Here is a 20,344-nt window from a genome sequence, read left to right on the forward strand (position 1 = left end):
CTCCCCGCGGCGCTCTGGCCAACGGGGAGAGCGGAGTCGCAGCGGGCTCGCCGCCCTCCCCCCGGCACTCTGGCCACCGGGGGCTCACCGCCGGGGAGAGCGGAGAGCCCCAGCCGGGCTCTCCGCCCTGCTCCCGGCACTCTGCCTGCACTGAATCTGGCTCTAGCCCATCCACCAAAAGTCACACAATTTAAAATTAAAAAAAAGCTATAGAGAGATTTATTTGTACATGATGATGAAAGCCAAAGAAATTCTTCTGACCCACAAAATCTATTTGTTCTCTGGCTCTAAATGGTCAACAGCTTAAGAACATAAGAATGGGCATACTGGGTCAGACCAATGGTCCATCTATCTCAGTATCCTGTCTTCTGACAGTGGCCAATGCCAGTTGCTTCAGAGGAAATGAACAGGATATGGCAGTTATCGAGTGATCCGTCCCCTTGTTGTCTAGTCCCAGATTCTGGCAATAATAGGTTTAAAGAAACCCAGAGCATGCGGTCGCATCCCTGACCCTCTTGGCTAATTGCCATTGATGGACCTATCTTCCATGAACATATCTAATTCTTTTTTTGAAAGCAGTTATATTTTCAGACTTCACAACATCCCTGGCAATGAGTTTCACAGGTTGACTTTGCATTGCGTGAAGTACTTATGTTTGTTTTAAACCTGCTGCCTATTAATTTCATTGGATGACCCCTCGTTCTTGTGTTTTGTGAAGGGGTAAATAACTTTCTTATGCACTTTCTCCACACCATTCATGATTTTATAGACCTCTATCATATCCCCCTTTAGTAGTCTCTTCCAAACTGAACACTCCCAATCTTTTTAATCACTCCTCATATGAAAACTGTTGCATAACCCTAATAATTTTTGTTGCCCTTCTCTCTACTTTTTCCCATTCTAATAGGGTTTTCTTGAGATGTGGTTACCAGAATTGCACACAGTATTCAAGGTGTGGGCATACCATGGATTTATATAATGGTATTATGATATTTAATGTCTTATTTTCTATCCTTTTCTTAATGGTTCCTAATATTCTGCTAACTTTTTTAACAGCTACTGCACATTGAGCAGATGTTTTCAGAGAATTATCCATGATGACGCCAAAATCTCTTTCTTGAGTGGTAACAGCTAACTTAGACCCCATCATATTGTATGCATAGTTGGGATTATGTTTTCAAATGTGCATTACTTTGCCTTTCATCAACACTGAAATTCAAGTGCCAGTTTGTTGCCCAGTCACCAACTTTTGTGAGATCCTGTTGTAACTCTTCACAGTCAGAGTTGGACTTAACTGTCTTTAGTAATTTAGTATCATCTGCAAACTTTGATACCTTACTGTCTATCCCTTTTTCTAGATAATTTATGACTATGTTGAACAGCACTGGTCACAGTACAGATCCTTGGTGGATCCCCCTCTCTCCACTGTGAAAACTGACCATGTATTTCTACCCTTTGTTTCCTTTCTTTTAACCAGTTACTGATCCATGACAAGACCTTGCCTCTTATCCCATGACTGCTTACTTTGCTTAAGAACTTTTGGTGAGGGACCTTAAGCAATAACATTTTCCCTTGAACAGGTAATTTGCTATATATGTTATGACCCACCCTTTACCTTGGTTTGCAGCTTTGAGAGCTGTGTGTGGCTGAAGTTTCTCATGCATGTAAAAGTATTTTCTGGCTTATGCATTACTTTATTTTGGGACAAACTAAATATATTTTGTTTAAAACAAGTTTTCCACACTTGAAGGGAAAGTATCAGGCTATAAAACAATTCTAAATATAAATTTCCTTATCTATTTTGCCTAATAAGATGATTGATTGCTAAAACATAAAGACTTTTAGAACTCTCATTTACTTTTCACCATTCTTACCATTTGTTGAACATAGGAATTGCCAGACTGGATCAGACCAGTAGCCAATCTAGTCAAGTATCTTCTCACCAACATGGCTGCTTCAGAGGAAAATGCAGAAAATCCTGTATGATACAGTTATGAAATAACCTACTCACAGGAAAAGTTTCCTCCTTATGCCATTACTAGCGATTGCCATATATCATGAAATAAAGACTTTTGGGTTTTTTTTTATCCTTGCTATGATAACTCTGGTTATAATCTATATAACCTTCCCATGATCCTTTCTTGAATCCTGCTAAGCTCTTGGCCTCAATGATAGGGCCGGCTCTAACTTTTTTGCTGCCCCAAGCAGCAAAAAAAAGCGCCGCCCCGCCGAGCCACCCCCCCCCCCCCCCGGACCCCCGCCCCCCCCCCCCCCCCCGCCGAGCTCTGCGCCGCCGGAACCCCCCCCGAGCGCCGCGCCCCGTGCTGCCCCCCTCTGCTGAGCGCTGCGCCACCGGAGCGCGCCACCGGAGCGCCCCTCCTGCGGAATGCCGCGCCGCGCTGCGCTGCCCCCCACCACCTCAAGATTGGCCGCCCCTTACCAGGTGCCGCCCCAAGCATGTGCTTGGTTGCCTGGTGCCTGGAGCCGGCCCTGCTCAATGACTTCTAGTGGCAATGAGTTCCAAGCTCCCTTCCAGTTCTAGGAGATGGGATATCTCCATTAATAATAAATAAATAAATAAAATAAATCCATAGGCTAAATGTCCCGTGGACAGAATATTCCTTACCAGTTTTAAATATGCTGCCTTTCAATATAAGTGTCTAGTCCCTTTGACTTTGAGTGCTTCACTCAACTTGCTGGAAGAAAACAGGCAAGTCGGTTTCACTTTTGTTTCTAGTCCAGTCAGAGAGCTTGCTTGTGAGTTTCCTGTATTCAGCAGTGTTCTCCTTGCAGTACTGAAGTCCAAGCCCAAGTCTGGTTTTACTCACATTTTGTTGAAAAAAAAAAAAAAAAAAAAAAAGAAGGTGAAAAGATTTCGATACCGATTGTTACAAACATGGGGAGAAAGGGGAAGAGGGCTCTGTTCTAAGTGGCTCTTTAGCCACTACAGCTGGAACAACTGCCTTGCCCACTCACTTTCTCCTTGGGGACTCCTTGCTCCAGCCCACTGAGCTAATAACGCCCCGCAGTAGTTCGCAAGGGCAGCCAGCCCAGGACGATGAAGACCAGTGACTTTTCCAGGCGTCCCCGCCTTGATCCCCCCGAGCCCGGCCTCCCTGCCGTAGGGGACCATGTGCAGCAGGGGGTGATGATGGCTCTTGGCTCGCTCGTGCCAGCCAGGTCACAATAGATCTCATGCCGCTGGCTCCGGGCGGAGGGAGAGTCCCGGGCGGGCGGCTGTGGAATGAAGCGAGGCAGCCGCAGTTGTCAGTCCCGTCACTGCTGCTGGAAGAACAACGGGGGGCTCCAGTTTCTGCCGCGGCGGGCGGCGTTAACCTTTGCGGCGCGCAGCCTGCCAGCGACGGGGGCTTTTGCCCCCCAGCAGCGGGCGATGAGCGGCGCAGCCGGGCTGAACCGCGGCCGCGCAGGGCAGGTCTAAGGGGCAGAGAGCGGCGCTCGGCCGGGGACCGCTGAGCTGGGCCATTGTCTCCGACCATGCGAAGCGCCCTGTGAGCCGAGCTGCTGCGGCCGCTGCTGGGATGAGCGCCTCGGCTGCCACCGGGGTCTTCGTCCTGTCCCTCACCGCCATCCCCGTCACTTACCTCTTCAACTTCTTAGCCGCCAGCAGCAGGTGAGCCGCGGGGGGGTCCCCGTGCGCCCGGGCTGGGCGGGGAGTGGGGAGCCGAGCGCCCGGGGGGGCAGTCAGGGCGCGCGCCCAGGCTGCTCATTGCGCAGCGTATTTTTAGAAGCTGGGCATGGAAAGGACAAACGTGGACCCGAGCGAGGTACAACAATAACCGGCGCCAAGGGAGTGGGCGGGCGAGGCCGCCCGGACTGGGAGCTGAGGCCCCGGGGGGAGCTGAGTCCAGGAGGTTGGAGGCTGAGAGCTTGGGGGTGGGAGGTGGGGTTAAGCTGGGACCAGGACAAGTGATTTGGGCGGAAATGGTGCAAAAAGCTGAGAGCTGGGATCTGGGTTTGGGTCTGGGGAGCTGACCACTGGTGGAGCAAGAAGTTGTCCTTTGTTGGGGCAAAATATCTCAGGTAAAGCAACAACAATGAGGAGTCCTTGTGGCACCGTAGAGACTAACACATGTATTTGGGCATAAGCTTTCGTGGGCTAGAACCCACTTCATCCGATGCATGGAGTGGAAAATATATGAAAGGATGAGAGTTGCCTTACCAAGGGTGAGGTCAGTCTAACCAGAAAAATCATTTAATAGCAAGACATCAAGGGAGGAAAAATAACTTTTGAAGTGGTAATGAGAGTGGCCCATTTCAGACAGTTGACAAGAAGGTGTGAGTAACAGTAGGGGGAAATTAGTATTAGGGATATTAGGTTTAGGTTTTGTAATGACCCAACAACTCCCAGTCTTTATTCAGGCCTAATCTGATGGTGTCCAGTTTGCAGATTAATTCCAGTTCTGCAGTTTCATTTTGGAGTCTGTTTTTGAAGTTTTTTTGTTGAAACTGCAGAACTGAAATTAATTTGCAAACCGGACACCATCAGATTAGGAGTGATTGGGTCATTACAAAACCTAAACCTAATTTCCCCAATACTAATTTCCCCCTACTGTTACTCACACCTTCTTCAGAGGGATAACCACGTTAGTCTGGATCCGCATGTGTCTGATGAAGTGGGTATTCATCCACGAAAGTTTATGCTCCAATACATCTGTTAGTCTTAAAGGTGCCACAGGACTCTCTGTTGCTTTTCACACCTTCTTGTCAACTGTCTGAAATGGGCCACTCTCATTACCACTTCAAAAGTTAGTTTTCCTCCCTTGATATCCTGCTATTAAATGGATTGTCGTTAGACTAATCTCACACTTGATAAGGCAACTCCCATCCTTTCATGTATTTATACCTGCTCCTGTATTTTCCACTTCATGCATCCGATGAAGTGGGTTCTAGCCCATGAAAGCTTACGCTCAAATACATTTGTTAGTCTCTAAGACACCACAAGGACTCCTCGTTGTTTTTGCTGATACAGACTAACATGGCTACCACTCTGAAACCTGTCATCAGGTAAAGCAGTGAGATTAAACAAGAGGGATGGGATGACATAGAAATCCTATATCAAGTTCTCAGGTATCAGCACTGTGGCTGTGGGAAGCGGTGGAGAAGAGATCTTGGGTAGAATTCTCTTTGGAAACTGCAGATCCAAAGACAGCCTGGATAAGTTCTTAATGGGTTTTTGTGCCCAGCCACAAAAATCCTTCAGAGTTTTTCCCTTTCAAAACTGTGGAAGTCACCACACCATTCATAGTCAGTTCCAGAGCCATCAGAGCCTATGGTCACCATCATGCCCCCATAGAAGTCAGTTAAGGGTTTTGCTGTTGACATCAGTGGGTGAAGAATCAGGTCCTAAGTCTTACAGAAAAATTGAAACTACTCCAGTGCAGTATCTCATCATCCAACGGAGAGTTTCCTCAACTGTGCCCAATAAGAGGTCCCTGAAGCCTTTCCAGTGTTCTACAAAGTTCTACAAAAACTTCAGATAAACTTTTGATTTAAAATGTAGAAAAGGATCTTAAGAGTCGCCTCTCTCCTAAGAAACTTCAGGACTAAAGGAGCGTAGGGATCCAGTTAGCATCAGACATGTCTGTATGCTCCACTGCCTAAAAGTTTTTCAAAAAGTCAGTGCACGTAATAGACTGTGTGGCTGGTTTGGGCTGGAAGGGTCCAGGTACTTCAGAGGTTTTTGTAATATTCAGTGAGCAGATTTCTAAAAAGTTAGTGCATGTTTGATTCATTGCCAGTATTTCTTTCTAGTAGGTACACACCATAGTGCAGAAAGTCTGCATTTTATACAACTGAAGTACTCAATCCTTCAATCTTTACTCAGTAAATAGATCTAATGCAAGATCCACTAAGGCTGAATAGCAGAATTAAGATTGACGGATCAAATCTGAAATGTAAAACAATTTTTAATTTCTTGTCAGTTTTCATATTGTTTAAATATAACTATCTAATTTATTTTCTTGAGGAGAAAAATCAGACTTGTAATTAGTGTATCTTCTGAAACCATATCCTGATGTCTCCAATATTCAAAATACATTTTTTGAAAAACCTTATGGTCAGGTCGGCTCTAGCTTTTTTGCCACCCCAAGAGGCAGGAAAAAAAAAAGAGAAAGAAGAAAAAACTGATTGAGATGCTGCCGAAGAGGAACAGAGGACTGAAGGACCCGCCGCCGAATTGCCACCGCAGACCTGGATGTGCCGCCCCAATAACGGACGGAGTGCCTCCCCTTTCTATTGGCTGCCCCAGTCACCTGCTTCCTTCGCTGGTGCCTGGAGCCAGCCCTGCTTATGGTTTACCGAATTCTCCCCATATTATTTTGTATATAAGTGCAAAGGGGATGAATTGATCTCAAGAATCTGTCCTAAAGTGAATTTAGCACAATTTGCCAATCTAGAGCTGTAAATAGATTTTAAAGGAATTCTATTGAAAATATTTTTTTCTTGGGGAGGCTAACTCTTTTCTCTCTGGGCCTTGAGTATTTCCATCATTTTCCCACCAGCACTTTACACACCCTCTAATATGCATCCTCCAGGCCTTGTATTATGGCCCCCATCCTTATGGAAAAGGAGGTCCTCCCTGCAGAATCCATCAACTCTATTTGCAAAGCATTCACAATGAGTCACACATAGCACTTCTCTCCAGAGCCTGAGAACACTTCTATAGCATTTCCTGTCCCTGGCAATCTAGGGCCTGGGAGAGGGAGGCCAGAAATTGAACCCAGAGCTATCATGGGGCACTGCACTATGCTCCCCTAGTTCCGGGCCAGCTGATCAATTTGTTTTTTTGTAATTTTACTTTGCAAACATGTCCTTTCACAGATAGGTACTTTTCTGTGGCATGTTCATAATGGTCCTTTCTGACCTAAAAATCTGTGCATATATGACTTTCACAGCCTATTTGTCTTAGTTTTTGCTAATGTCAGCATGGAAACTGAATTTAGTCTGACAAGCTAGCTTTCTGGACTAGTTGTTTATAAAGCTATTTTAGTATTTTCTTTTTATAGATGATCACGTAAGAAGGAGGCATGGAAGTGCTGAGAAACAGTAAAAATGTATAATATTGTAAACTCTGCAAGGATTTTAAAAAGCAAAATTTGTCATTAGTAATTGCATTTAATTTAAGATTAAGGGGATACACTTTTGCTTTTGAAAAGTGATCCTTTTGAGGTTAGCTGATAGAAAAACTGCAGAGTTGAAGGGGGCAAGTGGGCGCTTGTTTTTAATTCCCTATTTTTTAAAATAATTTCAGTTCCTGGGCAATTGTAGCAGTTGGATTCCTGATTCTGATTTTCGTTGCTCTAGTAGCCCGTACTCTGGTCAAAAGAAAACCTCCAAAAGACCCACTTTTTTATGGTATGTATTAGTATAATCAAAGCTAATTAAGCATTTATTCATTGGTTTGAAAGTTACATCTCACGTGTACATACTTTATGGCTGTTACCATTTGTGTCTATAGAAAGGTAACACGCCTTTAACCTGATAGAAACCTTTTAATGACTTTGGGCCCGATGATGTAGGGTGCTAAGTGGATTTCAACTTCCACTGGAAGTTGAATGAGCTCAGCAGGGGTTGAAATAGGGGATGAGGGGAAAGGTAGTGCTAATCTTCAGCCTCTGCCAACAAACCAACTCCACCACTTGAAAGCCAAAATGAGATACTCATAGTGGACTGTAGAAAGGTTAAAAATATGCTCTGCTGGGCCCATTCAGTTTTGTTCCCCCTTGGTGGAGCTCAGGCGACACAGTGGACCTTATTGAACATGTCAGGCCTGGCTCTTCCTCATTGGGACCCATTCTCCTACTCAGCTCAGTGGGCTTCTTTGGGGTTTGTGCCCCTGCAGGGGGTTTGGATTCCCCATTGGGCTCCATAGGGTTGGCTGCCCCTAGATAATACAGATTGTCATAATCTGATCATCTCCCTTCGTTCTTACACAATAAATATTCCACTAATAATATCTAATAACCATCACTAGGCTTCAGCGTTGACACCAAAGTGTGATGAACGGGGTTGTTCTCACCTCTCAGTGCTATCATTTTAGGCTGTCCACAGACTCAGGCAAGCATCTTGGCATCAATACACTCTTTTCATATTTGAAGGTTATTGTCACAACCATAAGGCCGGGGAGATGTAATTGTTTTTTAAGTGAAATCTTATATTCTGGAGCACCATATGGCAACCTACAGGAAAAACTACTGGCTCATTTAGCTGCCTCAAGTTCCAGCCCTAGACCTCTCCACAACTTGCAGGCAGAGCCCATAGCCCATACCTACTGTGTATTTTTACCCTCTGCTACTCATCCCATACCCATACACTTTTATCCTCCAAGGTGCTGCGTATGTTGCGTGGTGCTGACAACTCTTAATTCATAAAAGGCACTCCCTATGGAGTCACTGAGCACCTTGCAGACTAGGTTTCCTACGTCGTCATGGCTCATGATGGCAAAGCAGGTTCACCTTGCTCCACCCCAGAAAGGGCAAGTCACATTTTCCTTCCTTTTTCTGCCAGCCCCTCCTCTTCTTTCTTCTGAGTATAACTGGAATGTTCAGTTTTCCTCAAGGAAGATCAGATGTTTGCAATTGAGGCTGTCTACATTATATGATAGTTTCTAAGGGCTGTCCAGTCCTCTTCATGTGATGCCGATCACCCACTGAGGTCAATAGGAGCTATGCATGTGGATGTATGGAGTACACGTCATTAAGTATAGCTATCTTGAAGAGTACACTTTGTGGCAAAATACTGGTATCTTAAAATATTTAAACTAGGTATTGCTAAGTAACAAGTTATATTGTCCATTAGATATCTGTCTGGATGTTTTCCTCACAACAGATAAATCCCCCCAGTTAGATGTTAATCTCTTAACAGTTTAATATTTCAGACTATATATTGACAGTCTGTGATTTGCAAGCCTTTTTATATACAGTAATTTCTTCTTTTCATATTACTACAGTTTATGCCGTATTCGCTTTTACCAGTGTAGTGAACCTTATAATAGGACTTGAACAGGATGGAATTATTGATGGATTCATGACCTACTACTTGAAAGAGGTAAACAATCATTTAACTTATGAATTTAAATCTTTACTATTGATGATTGAATAAAATCTTTATTATAAAAATGCCCCTGGCAGAAAAAAGGCATTAGAAAGTTAACAGGATATGAAGTTCAGTATTATCATTTATTTCATATGCCTTGGACATTGAAGAGGAAGATACTGTAATTTATTTGTTTTCATATAGGCTATGAAGTACCACTGCAATTTGGCTTTTCTCTTAATAATATAAATAAGAGTACTTAATGTGTCCAAAAGAATCTTCTTGGGTTTGATTTTACTCTCATTAAAGTCACTGATAGAGCTTTCATTGACTTCAAGCCCCAGTTTATTATTTCATTTAGTTGCAATAATACTGTTATAGTGGACTTCTATGACATTAGTGTAGTTAATGCATACATTTCTACTGAACTACTTAATGCATGCATTTCTGCAGAAGTCAATACAAATTCAGCAGTCATTAATGGAGAGTTAAAGTGAAATATTACAAAACCTGTAAGCTTAGCCTAGAAGAAAAATAATGAATCTTGTGTTTTTGCTTAATCCTTTTAATAAAAGGAACCAAATAAAAGGAACTTCAAAATAGAGTGAAAAACCTGATAGTGCCAGATATCAAGTTAGCAGAATCTGTTCCCTGCTGAATCTGTGTCCATCAAAAATAGTACAATGAGGGCCTGATCCAACATTCACTGGTGTAATTGAAAAGACTCTATAGACTTCAGAGAAATTAGTTGGGCCCTATGAGCTTAAATATCACCATCATTAATGTGCTCAACACTATTGTTGGATTTCTAGATTGTTAAATATATCTTTCTTAATTAAATCAAACAGTCTTTACATTTCATCACTGATATATATGTCATAACTTCAGATTTTTGAACATCATTTTTTTTTAGAAACAGGAATTTCCCATAACGTTGCAGAGCAATGATTGCTGTTTCAGTACTGTGTCCCCAAATACTGAAGAGCAAGGCATACCCTCCCCACCAGAATGCACCTAATTTTTCAATACTATAAAGCAGGGATCAGCACCCTATGGCATGCGGCCCATCAGGGAAAACCACTGGCGGGCCAGGACGGTTTCTTTACCTGCAGCATCCGCAGATTCGGCCGATCGCGGCTCCCACTGGCCACGGTTCACTGTTCCAGGCCAATGGGAGCTGTGGCAAGTGGCGGCCAGCACATCCCTCGGCCCACGCCGCTGCGCACAGCCCCCATTAGCCTGGAACGGCAAACCGCGGCCAGTGGGAACTGCGATTGTCCAAACCTGCGGACACTGCAGGTAAACAAACCGTCCTGGCCCGCCAGCGGATTTCCCTGATGGGCCGGGTACCAAAGGTTGCCGATCCCTGCTCTAAAGGGTGTGTCTATATGGAAGTTATTTCATCCTAACTCCAGATAATGATATGGATGCCTTGAAACATAGAATCGTAGAATATCAGGGTTGGAAGGGACCTCAGGAGGTCATCTAGTCCAACCGCTGCTCAAAGCAGGACCTAATCCCCAACTAAATCATCCCAGCCAGGGCTTTGTCAAGCCTGACCTTAAAAACCTCTAAGGAAGGAGATTCCACCACCTCCCTAGGTAACCCATTCTAGTGCTTCACCACCCTCCTAGTGAAAAAGTTTTTCCTAATATCCAACCTAAACCTCCCCCACTGCAACTTGAGACCATTGCTCCGTGTTCTGTCATCTGGCACCACTGAGAACAGTCTAGATCCATCCTCTTTGGAACCCCCTTTCAGGTAGTTGAAAGCAGCTATCAAATCCCCCCTCATTCTTCTCTTCTGCAGACTAAATAATCCCAGTTCCCTCAGCTTCTCCTCATAAGTCATGTCTCCAGCCCCCTAATCATTTTTGTTGCCCTTTGCTAGACTCTTTCCAATTTTTCCACATCCTTCTTGTAGTGTGGGGCCCAAAACTGGACACAGTACTCCAGATGAGGCCTCACCAATGCCGAATAGAGGGGAATGATCATGCCCCTCGATCTGCTGGCAATGCTTCTACTTATACAGCCCAAAATGCCGTTAGCCTTCTTGGCAACAAGGGCACACTGTTGACTCATATCCAGCTTCTCGTCTACTGTAACCCCTAGGTCCTTTTCTGCAGAACTGCTGCCTAGCCGCTCGGTCCCTAGTCTTTGCAGTGCACTTGTCCTTGCTGAACCTCATCAGATTTCTTTTCGCCCAATCCTCTAATTTGTCTAAGTCCCTCTGTATCCTATCCCTACCCTCCAGCGTATCTACCACTCCTCCCAGTTTAGTGTCATCTGCAAACTTGCTGAGGGCGCAATCCACGCCATCCTCCAGATCAGGGGTGGGCAAACTTTTTGGTCTGAGGGCAGCATCTGGTTTCGGAAATTGTATGGAGGGCCAGTTAGGGGCGGGGGTCGTGGCCCGGCCCCCACCTGCTATCTGCCCTCCCCCCCAGGACTCCTGCCCCATCCAACCCCCCCTATTCCCAGACGCACCCCCCCAGGACTCCTGCCCCATCCAACCCCCCCTGTTCCCAGACGCACCCCCCAGGACTCCTGCCCCATCCACACACCCCCACTCCCTGTCCCCTGAGCGCCCCTGGACTCCCGCCCCATCCACACACCCCCACTCCCTGTCCCCTGAGCGCCCCCGGACTCCCGCCCCTGACTGCCTCCTGCCGCCCCATCCAACCCCTGGTCTCATTCCTGATGGCCCCCCGGGACCCCTACCCCATCCACCTGCCCCTGCTCCCTGTCCCCTGATTGCCCCAGGAACACCTGATCCTGACTGCCCCCCGCCACACCATCCAAACCCCCCTCCTTCCTGACTAGCCTCCGGGGACCCCTGCCCCCATTCAACCCCCTATTTCCCCCACACCGACCCTATCCACACCCCCGCCCCCTGACCACCACCCCGAACTCCCCTGCCCTCTATCCAACCCCCCCTGCTCCCTGCCCCCTTACCGCATTGCCTGGAGCACCAGTGACTGGCAGTGCTCCAGCCGCCTGGAGGTGGGCCATGCCACCGCCACCGCCCCCACAACCACCACCACGCAGCTCAGAGCACTGGGTCAGGCCCGGCTCTGCAGCTGTGCTGCCCCAGGAGCTCACAGCCCCGCCGCCCAGAGTATTGCGCTGGTGGCGGAGCAAGTGAGCTGAGGCTGCGGGGGAGGGGGAACAGCAGGGGAGGGGCCGGGGGCTAGCCTCCCAGGTCAGGAGCTCAGGGACCAGGCAGGATGGTCCCGCAGGCTGGATGTGGCCCACGGGCCATAGTTTTCCCATCTCTGCTCCAGATCATTAATGAAGATATTGAATAAAACCGGCCCCAGGACCGACCCTTGGGGCACTCCACTTGATACCGGCTGCCAACTAGACATGGAGCCATTGATCACTACCCGTTGAGCCTGATGATCTAGCCAGTTTTCTATCCACCTTATAGTCCATTCATCCAGCCCATACTTCTTTAACTTGCTGGCAAGAATACTATGGGAGACATCATCAAAAGCTTTGCTAAAGTCAAGGAATAACACATCCACTGCTTTCCCCTCATCCACAGAGCCACTTATCTCATCATAGAAGGCAATTAAGTTAGTTAGGCATGACTTGCCCTTGGTGAATCCCTGCTGACTGTTCCTGATCACTTTCCTCTCCTCAAAGTGCTTCAGAATTGATTCCTTGAGGACCTGCTTCATGATTTTTCCAGGGACTGAGGTGAGGCTGACTGGCCTGTAGTTTCCCAGATCCTCCTTCTTCCCTTTTTTAAAGGAGTCCAGGAGAGCTGGCTGTATTTTAAAGAATCCTTATTGAGATTGCAGGAACAAATCATCCCAATGTGTAGAAAGAATAGTAAATATGGCAGGCAATCAGCCTGTCTTAACAGTGGAATCCTTGCTTATCTTAAACACAAAAAAGAAGCTTACAAGAAGTGGAAGATTGGACAAATGACCAGGGAGGGACAAATATTGCTCAGGCATGCAGGAGTGAAATCAGGAAGGCCAAATCACACTTGGAGTTGCAGCTAGCAAGGGATGTTAAGAGTAACAAGAAGGATTTCTACAGGTATGCTAGCAAGAAGAAGAAGGTCAGGTAAAGTGCGGGACCCTTACTGAATGGGGGAGGCAACCTAGTGACAGAGGATGTGGAAAAAGCTAAGGTACTTAATGCTTTTTTTCCTCTGTCTTCACGAACAAGGTCAGCTCCCAGACTACTGCACTGGGCTGCACAGTATGGGGAGGAGGTGACCAGCCCTCTGTGGAAAAAGAAGTGGTTCAGGACTGTTTAGAAAAGCTGGACAAGCACAAGTCCATGGGGCCGGATGCACTGCATCCGAGGGTGCTAAAGGAGTTGGTGGATGTGATTGCAGAGCCATTGGCCATTATCTTTGAAAACTCATGGCGATCGGGCGAGGTCCCGGGTGACTGGAAAAAGGCTAACATGAGAGTTGACAGCCAGGAAAAAATGGATCCCTAGACTGAATGAACACCAGTCACTTTACTCCAGCCTGTTTACCTGCTATTCTTAATACACTTCTAAGGTTTATTGAATCTCCTTTGCCATTGCACTGTTTTAAAATCCATTTTCTTTAGGGCGAACCTCATCTGAACACTGCTTATGGCCATGTGATCTGCTATTGGGATGGCTCTGTGCATTATCTGATGTATCTCTTAATGGTGGCAGCTATTTCCTGGGAGTAAGTCAGTCTGATGTTTGTGTACCATTTGTTTAGCTTTCCACACCCCTGTATAAGCCACAAAGGAAATTCATTTCCTGTGGTTTTGCAATGTTTAGATGTTTGAGTTTTTTAAATAGTATTTTGTGCTGTGTAAATTCCTTGGGCCAAATTAAGCCCTACTGAAATTCCATTACTCTCTGCAGAGTTAGATCACAACTGGATTTGGCCTCTTGTTTCAGATGCACAAGGGGGAGCCAATAAAGAACCTGGGTTCTCTCGCCTTTGCACTATAATTCAAAATGAACACAGTTAATTAGTTTGATTAATGAGTGTTTTGTTGATGGTGTTGGTTTTATTAATTATTGCTGAACTTGATGTAGGCAGCAGAACAAAAATTTTACCATGACTTTTATCTGGAAGATTTACTGTACAGAGCAAAACACAGAGCATTTGTACAATTTATATTAGCTAACCAGAAAGTGGAAATCCTAAAGAGAATGCATGTTCAGACTCCATGGTATCATTATTTCAAGAGAGCAGAACAGTGTCTTGGTCAAGACTACATGGTCTTCTTTCTTTCATTTCTACCTGGAAGTACTGTGTAGATAAAGAGGTAGTAATAATTTCTGGAATATAGGAGTCTTATGTTGCTTACTCTTGTGGAAAGAGTTAAAGAAAATAATTATTTAAATGCACATTGCAGGGGAAAATATTTCAAAATATACTGTTTTGAAACATCAACCTTCTGGTAACACAAGCATTAAAGCAAATTATTTTCAAAGCCTTGTGCAACAGGTGCCCACTCAGCCCTTCTATGAGTAACACCTCCCACAAAACAGGGAATTAAACATACAATCCCATATTGCTCATATAATTACCTTGTTTATACACAAAAATGCAGAGTTTCCCCCCATAGGTTTGTTTCTATCACTCCTCTGTGTTCACCATTCACCACCACATTAGGCCCAGATCTTCAAAGGGTGTTAGGCACCTAAATACCTTTGAGGATCTCAGCCTTCTCTCTTAAGATGCTACCAGCAGAAATCAGTATAATCTCTGAGGGCAGTTTTTGACAGTAGTGTTCTAGGGATAGTGCATTAAATCAATTATTTCTTTTTCAGAGAAAGTTACAGAACCATTGGCCTATACTGGTTAGGATCCATTGTCATGAGCATTATTGTCTTTATGCCTGGAACTATTGTGGGTAAGGAGATAATTCATATAACCAACTTTCCCATGTGAAGCATGAAAATTGTTTTGTTTTCTACTTCCTATACGGGGTTAATAAAAAATAAGGCTACCTGGTCTCATAACCAAAATATAGTATATTGCTCCTTACTTTAATATAACTTTGGAGGGACTTCAGGAATATAAACAGATCAGTTAACTAGATACCAAGGATATTTTTACTTTGGGAAGTGTGTGGATTTACCATTCCATGCCGACAAGAAAAAGTTTATCATCTTATTTTGCTATCGGCAATAAGGCCCTGATCCAAAGCACACAAGTCAATAAAAGGTTCTCATTGACTTAATGTGGTTTATTTTGGGATATGAGAAAACAACTATATCTGTTTGTTATTAGTGTTTAAAAATTGTTCATTTACGGATTAGCATAAAGCGCACTTGTTGCTTTACAGTACAGATGTCAAGGGTCAGGCAAAAGGCATCCAAAGGCACTTTTGGACAAATGAATTTACAGCTGCTGGGGCTTGAGAAGTTGTTATTAAATCATGTTTATGTCATGCAGTTGTTAACGTGAAGTGCTTTAAACTTTTCTTACATAAATAAATGATTTCCTTCTGGCAAAAAGCCTAACATTATGATTTTTCAAAGATGAAGGGGGGAGAGGGAGGTTAGACACACTACTGCCATAAATTAATGTTAATGTGTTTACAACCATTAGTTGGCTTTGAAAATCTCAGCCCAGGTATTTATAGCTAGGATGGAGCATTCATGGTTCAGCCTGATGAGTCCACACAGAAGCTCTTCACCTCTCTCCTATACAAGCTCAAGATCTCTGATTTTCAGGGAGTCCTCTCTGACACTGATTTTGACCAGATCCTCAGCTGATATAAAAAGCACAGTCTCCCCTGATTTATAGCAGTTGAGGATCTGGGCCAGAATTTTTTGGGTTTTTTTTTTTTGTGACCCTTTTCCCAAGCATTGTCACTGCCCTGCATTAGAAACCAAGATTTAGTAAGCAGAGCATAATATCAGACTTAAAAGTGTCAGTTTTTCTTTTGTGGAAGATGCCTTTATCTAGAGCAGGTTGTATTAACAGCGTTCGGAGCTCTTCCGTCCCTGTGGGTATGTAGAAAAGAGGTCAGTGGCTGAGGCAGCTGGCTGTCACAAACAGAAAATCTCATCTTTGAAACAACACCCCATACTGTATCTAGTTGTTACCTGCTTGTGTGTGGCTCTTCCATTTCCAGCACAGGCTTTTCCGCCAGATTTGTATGCTGGGTTGCCAGCATTTAAAAAGCTTTTTACATCCAGCATTATTGTAGCTGTTTGGTGTGGGTGCTCCATCAGATATGCTGTAATTTTCTCCATATAGAGTTAGTATACTAATTCTTCACATGTTTTATGATTATTTCTTTTAATAGGTAAATATGGAGCAAGAATGTGTCCTGCTTCTTTCTTAAATGTACCATATATTTGTCTTCCTATATGGGCTGGGTTCAGAATCTATAATCATCCTTCAGTGACTTACAATACTCCCGTCAAGGTAATGTTACTGTATTAAATGTAAACTACTGTACTAATAGCATTAAAAAAACTTAAAATGTGCTCATTATTCCTGCAGAGTTTTAGTGGAGTGCACTGTAATGATTTATTATGTTTGTAATGGAGATTGATGGAGGATCATGCAGGCACGACAAAAACATCCCTGCTGCATTCTTCATATAAGATAATATTTTAGTTAGTTTAATTGTGGAGTGCAGAGGGAAGTAAGTTGATTAGGTGGTTAGAGTGAAGGACTAGGGGTGAGGATGTGTATATTCTGTTCCTGACTACCATTTACTCAGGGCAGATCTATGCTTAAAACGCGGCAGTGGTGCATGGTAGTGCTTCAGTGAAGGTGCTACTACGCTGATGGGAGACCACGTCCTGTCAGTATAGTTAATCCACCTCTGCAAGAGACAGTAGCTATGTCAATAGGAGAAGCCCTCCTGCTGACATAGTGCTGTCCACACCAGGGTTTAGGTAGGTATAACTGTATCACTCAGGGGTATGGATTTTTTTTACATAGTTTTACTGACGTAAGTTTGTAACATTGAGTTGGCCTCAGTGTATGACCTTTATAGTCCCAGTGCCTCAGTTTCCCCATCTATAAAACATGGATAGTGATACTTCCCCAGCTTTGTTAAGCTCCTTATGATACTAAGATAAAGGTGCTATATAACTACAGATATTATGTAGATATTGTGAGATTTCATATAATTGAACACCTGCTTGCTTTTTAAAATCTTTGCATTGCTTGCTATTGCGTTTTATAGCTGAGATATATTATCATGTTAGGTAGTAAGGAAGTGATTTTGTGTTACCCACCTTACACCTATCCAAAGCTCATTTTTACAATCATCTTCATCTGCAGGAATGGTGTCTACTCACAAACTAGCTAGACCTTTTCCCTAGGACTCTGTAATTGGGCAACAATAGGATTAGTTGGGCAGCCACAATATGCAACATTTGTTTATGCACAATTTCATGCATTGAGAAAAAAGGTTATCTGAAAAGTAGAGCAAAGAATGACATGATGTTTAGCTATTTGTGGCTAGAGGGAGCCAGGCTTACTGCCAGAGCACATTCCAAACCCATTCTGAGCGTCAACATATAATGTATTAATAGTATTTGTATTACAAAAGCATCCTGAGGCCTCAGACAGATCCATTTTATGGTAGGCACCATATGTATGGATAATAGGAGACAGGTCCTACCCCTGAACATTCAGAAATCTAACAGGCTCTCTGTGTACAGGTGATCTTGCAGGACACAATAGTTGAAGAAGATGCACTGGAAGATTTTCAAGAAGCTTGTGAAAGACACATCAATAATGGTTCTATTGTAGTAAAGGATTTTGGGGGGCAGTGAGGCAGGTATGACTCCTAAATCTGAGTCCCAAGAGGCACTTCTGAATAGCTTTTGCCTTATAAATTAGGATTCATTTCCATGGAAGCCAGTTAGGGGAAAGCTCAGTGAATCTTCCAAACTGAAAGTGTAGAGAGGATTTGAGTAATATGTAAACAGAACCCTCAGAAATCTAATGAAAGGCATAAAAATGGGATAGCGTCAAAGCGCTGTTTGGTCATGTTGATGGTTGCTTCTTATGTAACAACATGTATTAGTGAGGTGAATATGGTGTTTGCGTAGAGCTGGATAAAGGTTTCGATTTGCCCTCCTAGCCCCAAGAACTGTACAGAAATTGCTGCCTATAGCTAAAATATGGTAGCTTATTTGCAGAAGCGTGACCAAGCTTCTTATGTTTATGAGATTGGTAATCACTACTACTTTGTTAACCAGATTTAATGTGTCACATTAATGCATGTTTCAATCAAGCTTAACTTTTAAAAAATTTTGTTCAAAAAAGGCAAATGCATGGAAAGCAGGTGTTCTAAACACTTTTTTTTTAATTTCAGGTTTTACTGAACAGCTCTTTTGTATGTAAAAATTGAGCCTTTTAGTTTCTATTCTCTGAAGGTCATAGTAAGTCCTCAGTTTAATTCTAAATATAGAATCTTTTCATCCATGCTTTAGATTTTTTTCATGAAATTGCCTTTCCTGTGGGAAAATAGAACTACATCTTCATAGCTAATTTATGATCTGTAGAAGACAGGAATAGTTGAGAACCTAGCACACATACTTATGTTTAGTAACTGTGTACTTCAGAATTCTGTAGAAAATGAAATAAAACCAATTGTAATATTTTAGGCAATCCTAAATGCAATCTAGTTTTCAGAAAATAGTTGTGTATTATTAATACTGATTTGTTTAATTAACAATTAACCATACTAAATCCTACAAGGATTTGGCCCCTTTTCAGCAGATCTTTTAAATATTTACAATCAGCTTAAAAATCCAATTTTAATTTTTGAACTAGCATTATTCAGAGACAATAAGGGAGTTAGGAAACAAATGGCATGATAGTTCTTAAAAATGTACAAATATATACAAAGTACTTACATTAAAACATTACTGGAATCAATTTATATAGTGTCGCGTAAGCCATTCATTGTTATAGACTTACTACAAACCAGTTAAATACATACACTTGGATAACAGACAAGCTTCAGTTGTTTTCAAAGCATAGAGGCATGGGGGCGTTATGCCACAGTTTAGAATCAAACTGAGCTGTAATACGGTATTTACAGGGCTTGGTGGATAGGTCTATAAATGTACTACTAGTAACTCAGGGAACAGTCTCAAGTAATTTAAGTTCAGGAAAAGTTAATGAGATGGAGGGCAAAGCATAAATTCAGCTTTGCACACGAATTCTGGTGGGACTGGTTTTGTTGCATTCAGCCTGTTGACACTAGTAGATTGTTCTGAGCTCTTAGAGCCTGAGTCTGGGAGGTGCCCCAAACGAGGCACTCAGCATGGATTAGGGAATTGAGAGAAAATTCTAATTGCACCTGCAGACTTTCTTCTGACATACAAAACAGCAGCGCCAGCAAGACTTGTGAGGAGTTGGTTTGTTGTTTTCAGCAGAAGGGAAGCCAGCAGTGGATCAACTTTGACCTGACAGGAGCTGTTGTTGCATTTAATTCATGTCAGGGTACATTGGTATGACTTTGCTGTATTAAAAAGAGAGAGATGGGCACAATAACTCAGTAGACAAGGTATTTCAGTCCAGCACTAAGCCTTTGCACAATGTGTTGGCCTATCTTTCTACTTTCTTTAGAGCTTTACATTTGCATTGCCTTTATGTAAATATATACATACTGTACAGAAAAGGCATGAGTTCTCGGTATCCCTATAGAAACTTAACAGACAAGTTCTATTGGGTAGGTTTGTCCTCATTGTCACCTTGGCTAATCATTCTAACTGATCTGTATATAAGACAGGGCTGTGGTTTCGTGTCACTCATAAATATGTATGTCAGGTTACTGTCTCCTTTTAGAAAAAGGTGTAACATATACATTTAAAGTTCAGCCTTCACGCAGTAGTAAAATGGAAACAATCCACTGACTTTACAATTATTCTTTTATAGTTCCATCTTAAAAGTATTTGTAACATTACTCCCTTGTTTTTCCCATTAATACTATTGGGTTAAACACATTCTTTGCCTATGATGTTGTAAACACTCCTATAGTAGCAGGCTTTATATATATATATATATATATATATATATATATATATATATATAATACCTTAAATATTATAGAGCAGTGTTTCCCAAACTTGGAATGCCGCTTGTGTAGGGAAAGCCCCTGGTGGGCCGGGCCGGTTTGTTTACCTGCCGCGTCCGCAGGTCCAGCCGATCGCGGCTCCCACTGGCCGCGGTTCGCTGCTCCAGGCAAATGAGAGCTGCTGGACGCGGCGGCCAGTATGTCTCTCGGCCCGCGTCGCTTCCAGCGGCTCCCACTGGCCGCGGTTCGCTGCTCCAGGCCAATGGGAGCTGCTGG

At 43.6% G+C, this 20,344-nt stretch overlaps 2 protein-coding genes across 3 annotated transcripts in view; one reads left to right on the plus strand and one right to left on the minus strand.

The window, feature by feature from the left end:
- Positions 1–2,546: 2,546 nt before the first annotated feature.
- On the minus strand, positions 2,547–3,521 carry LOC117883748. The gene is made up of 2 exons (XM_034783450.1): positions 2,977–3,521; positions 2,547–2,823 (listed from the first exon to the last, which is right to left on the minus strand). The coding sequence occupies exons 1-2, from the start codon at positions 3,495–3,497 to the stop codon at positions 2,685–2,687; spliced, it is 660 nt and encodes a 219-aa protein (XP_034639341.1). The 5' UTR covers positions 3,498–3,521; the 3' UTR covers positions 2,547–2,684.
- Positions 3,403–20,344, plus strand: part of TM6SF1 (transmembrane 6 superfamily member 1) — a gene marked incomplete in the record, with an annotated part of 30,626 nt that continues 13,684 nt past the window's right edge. The window contains 6 exon segments of one of the 2 annotated variants that reach the window (XM_034783448.1): positions 3,403–3,631; positions 7,271–7,374; positions 8,969–9,066; positions 13,631–13,734; positions 14,838–14,920; positions 16,325–16,446. In XM_034783448.1, the coding sequence (XP_034639339.1) occupies positions 3,540–3,631; positions 7,271–7,374; positions 8,969–9,066; positions 13,631–13,734; positions 14,838–14,920; positions 16,325–16,446 (603 nt within the window). 2 annotated transcript variants of the gene reach the window in all.

The sequence above is a fragment of the Trachemys scripta genome, chromosome 10, assembly GCF_013100865.1.
Source record: "Trachemys scripta elegans isolate TJP31775 chromosome 10, CAS_Tse_1.0, whole genome shotgun sequence".
In the NCBI taxonomy this organism is placed as follows: domain Eukaryota; kingdom Metazoa; phylum Chordata; order Testudines; family Emydidae; genus Trachemys; species Trachemys scripta.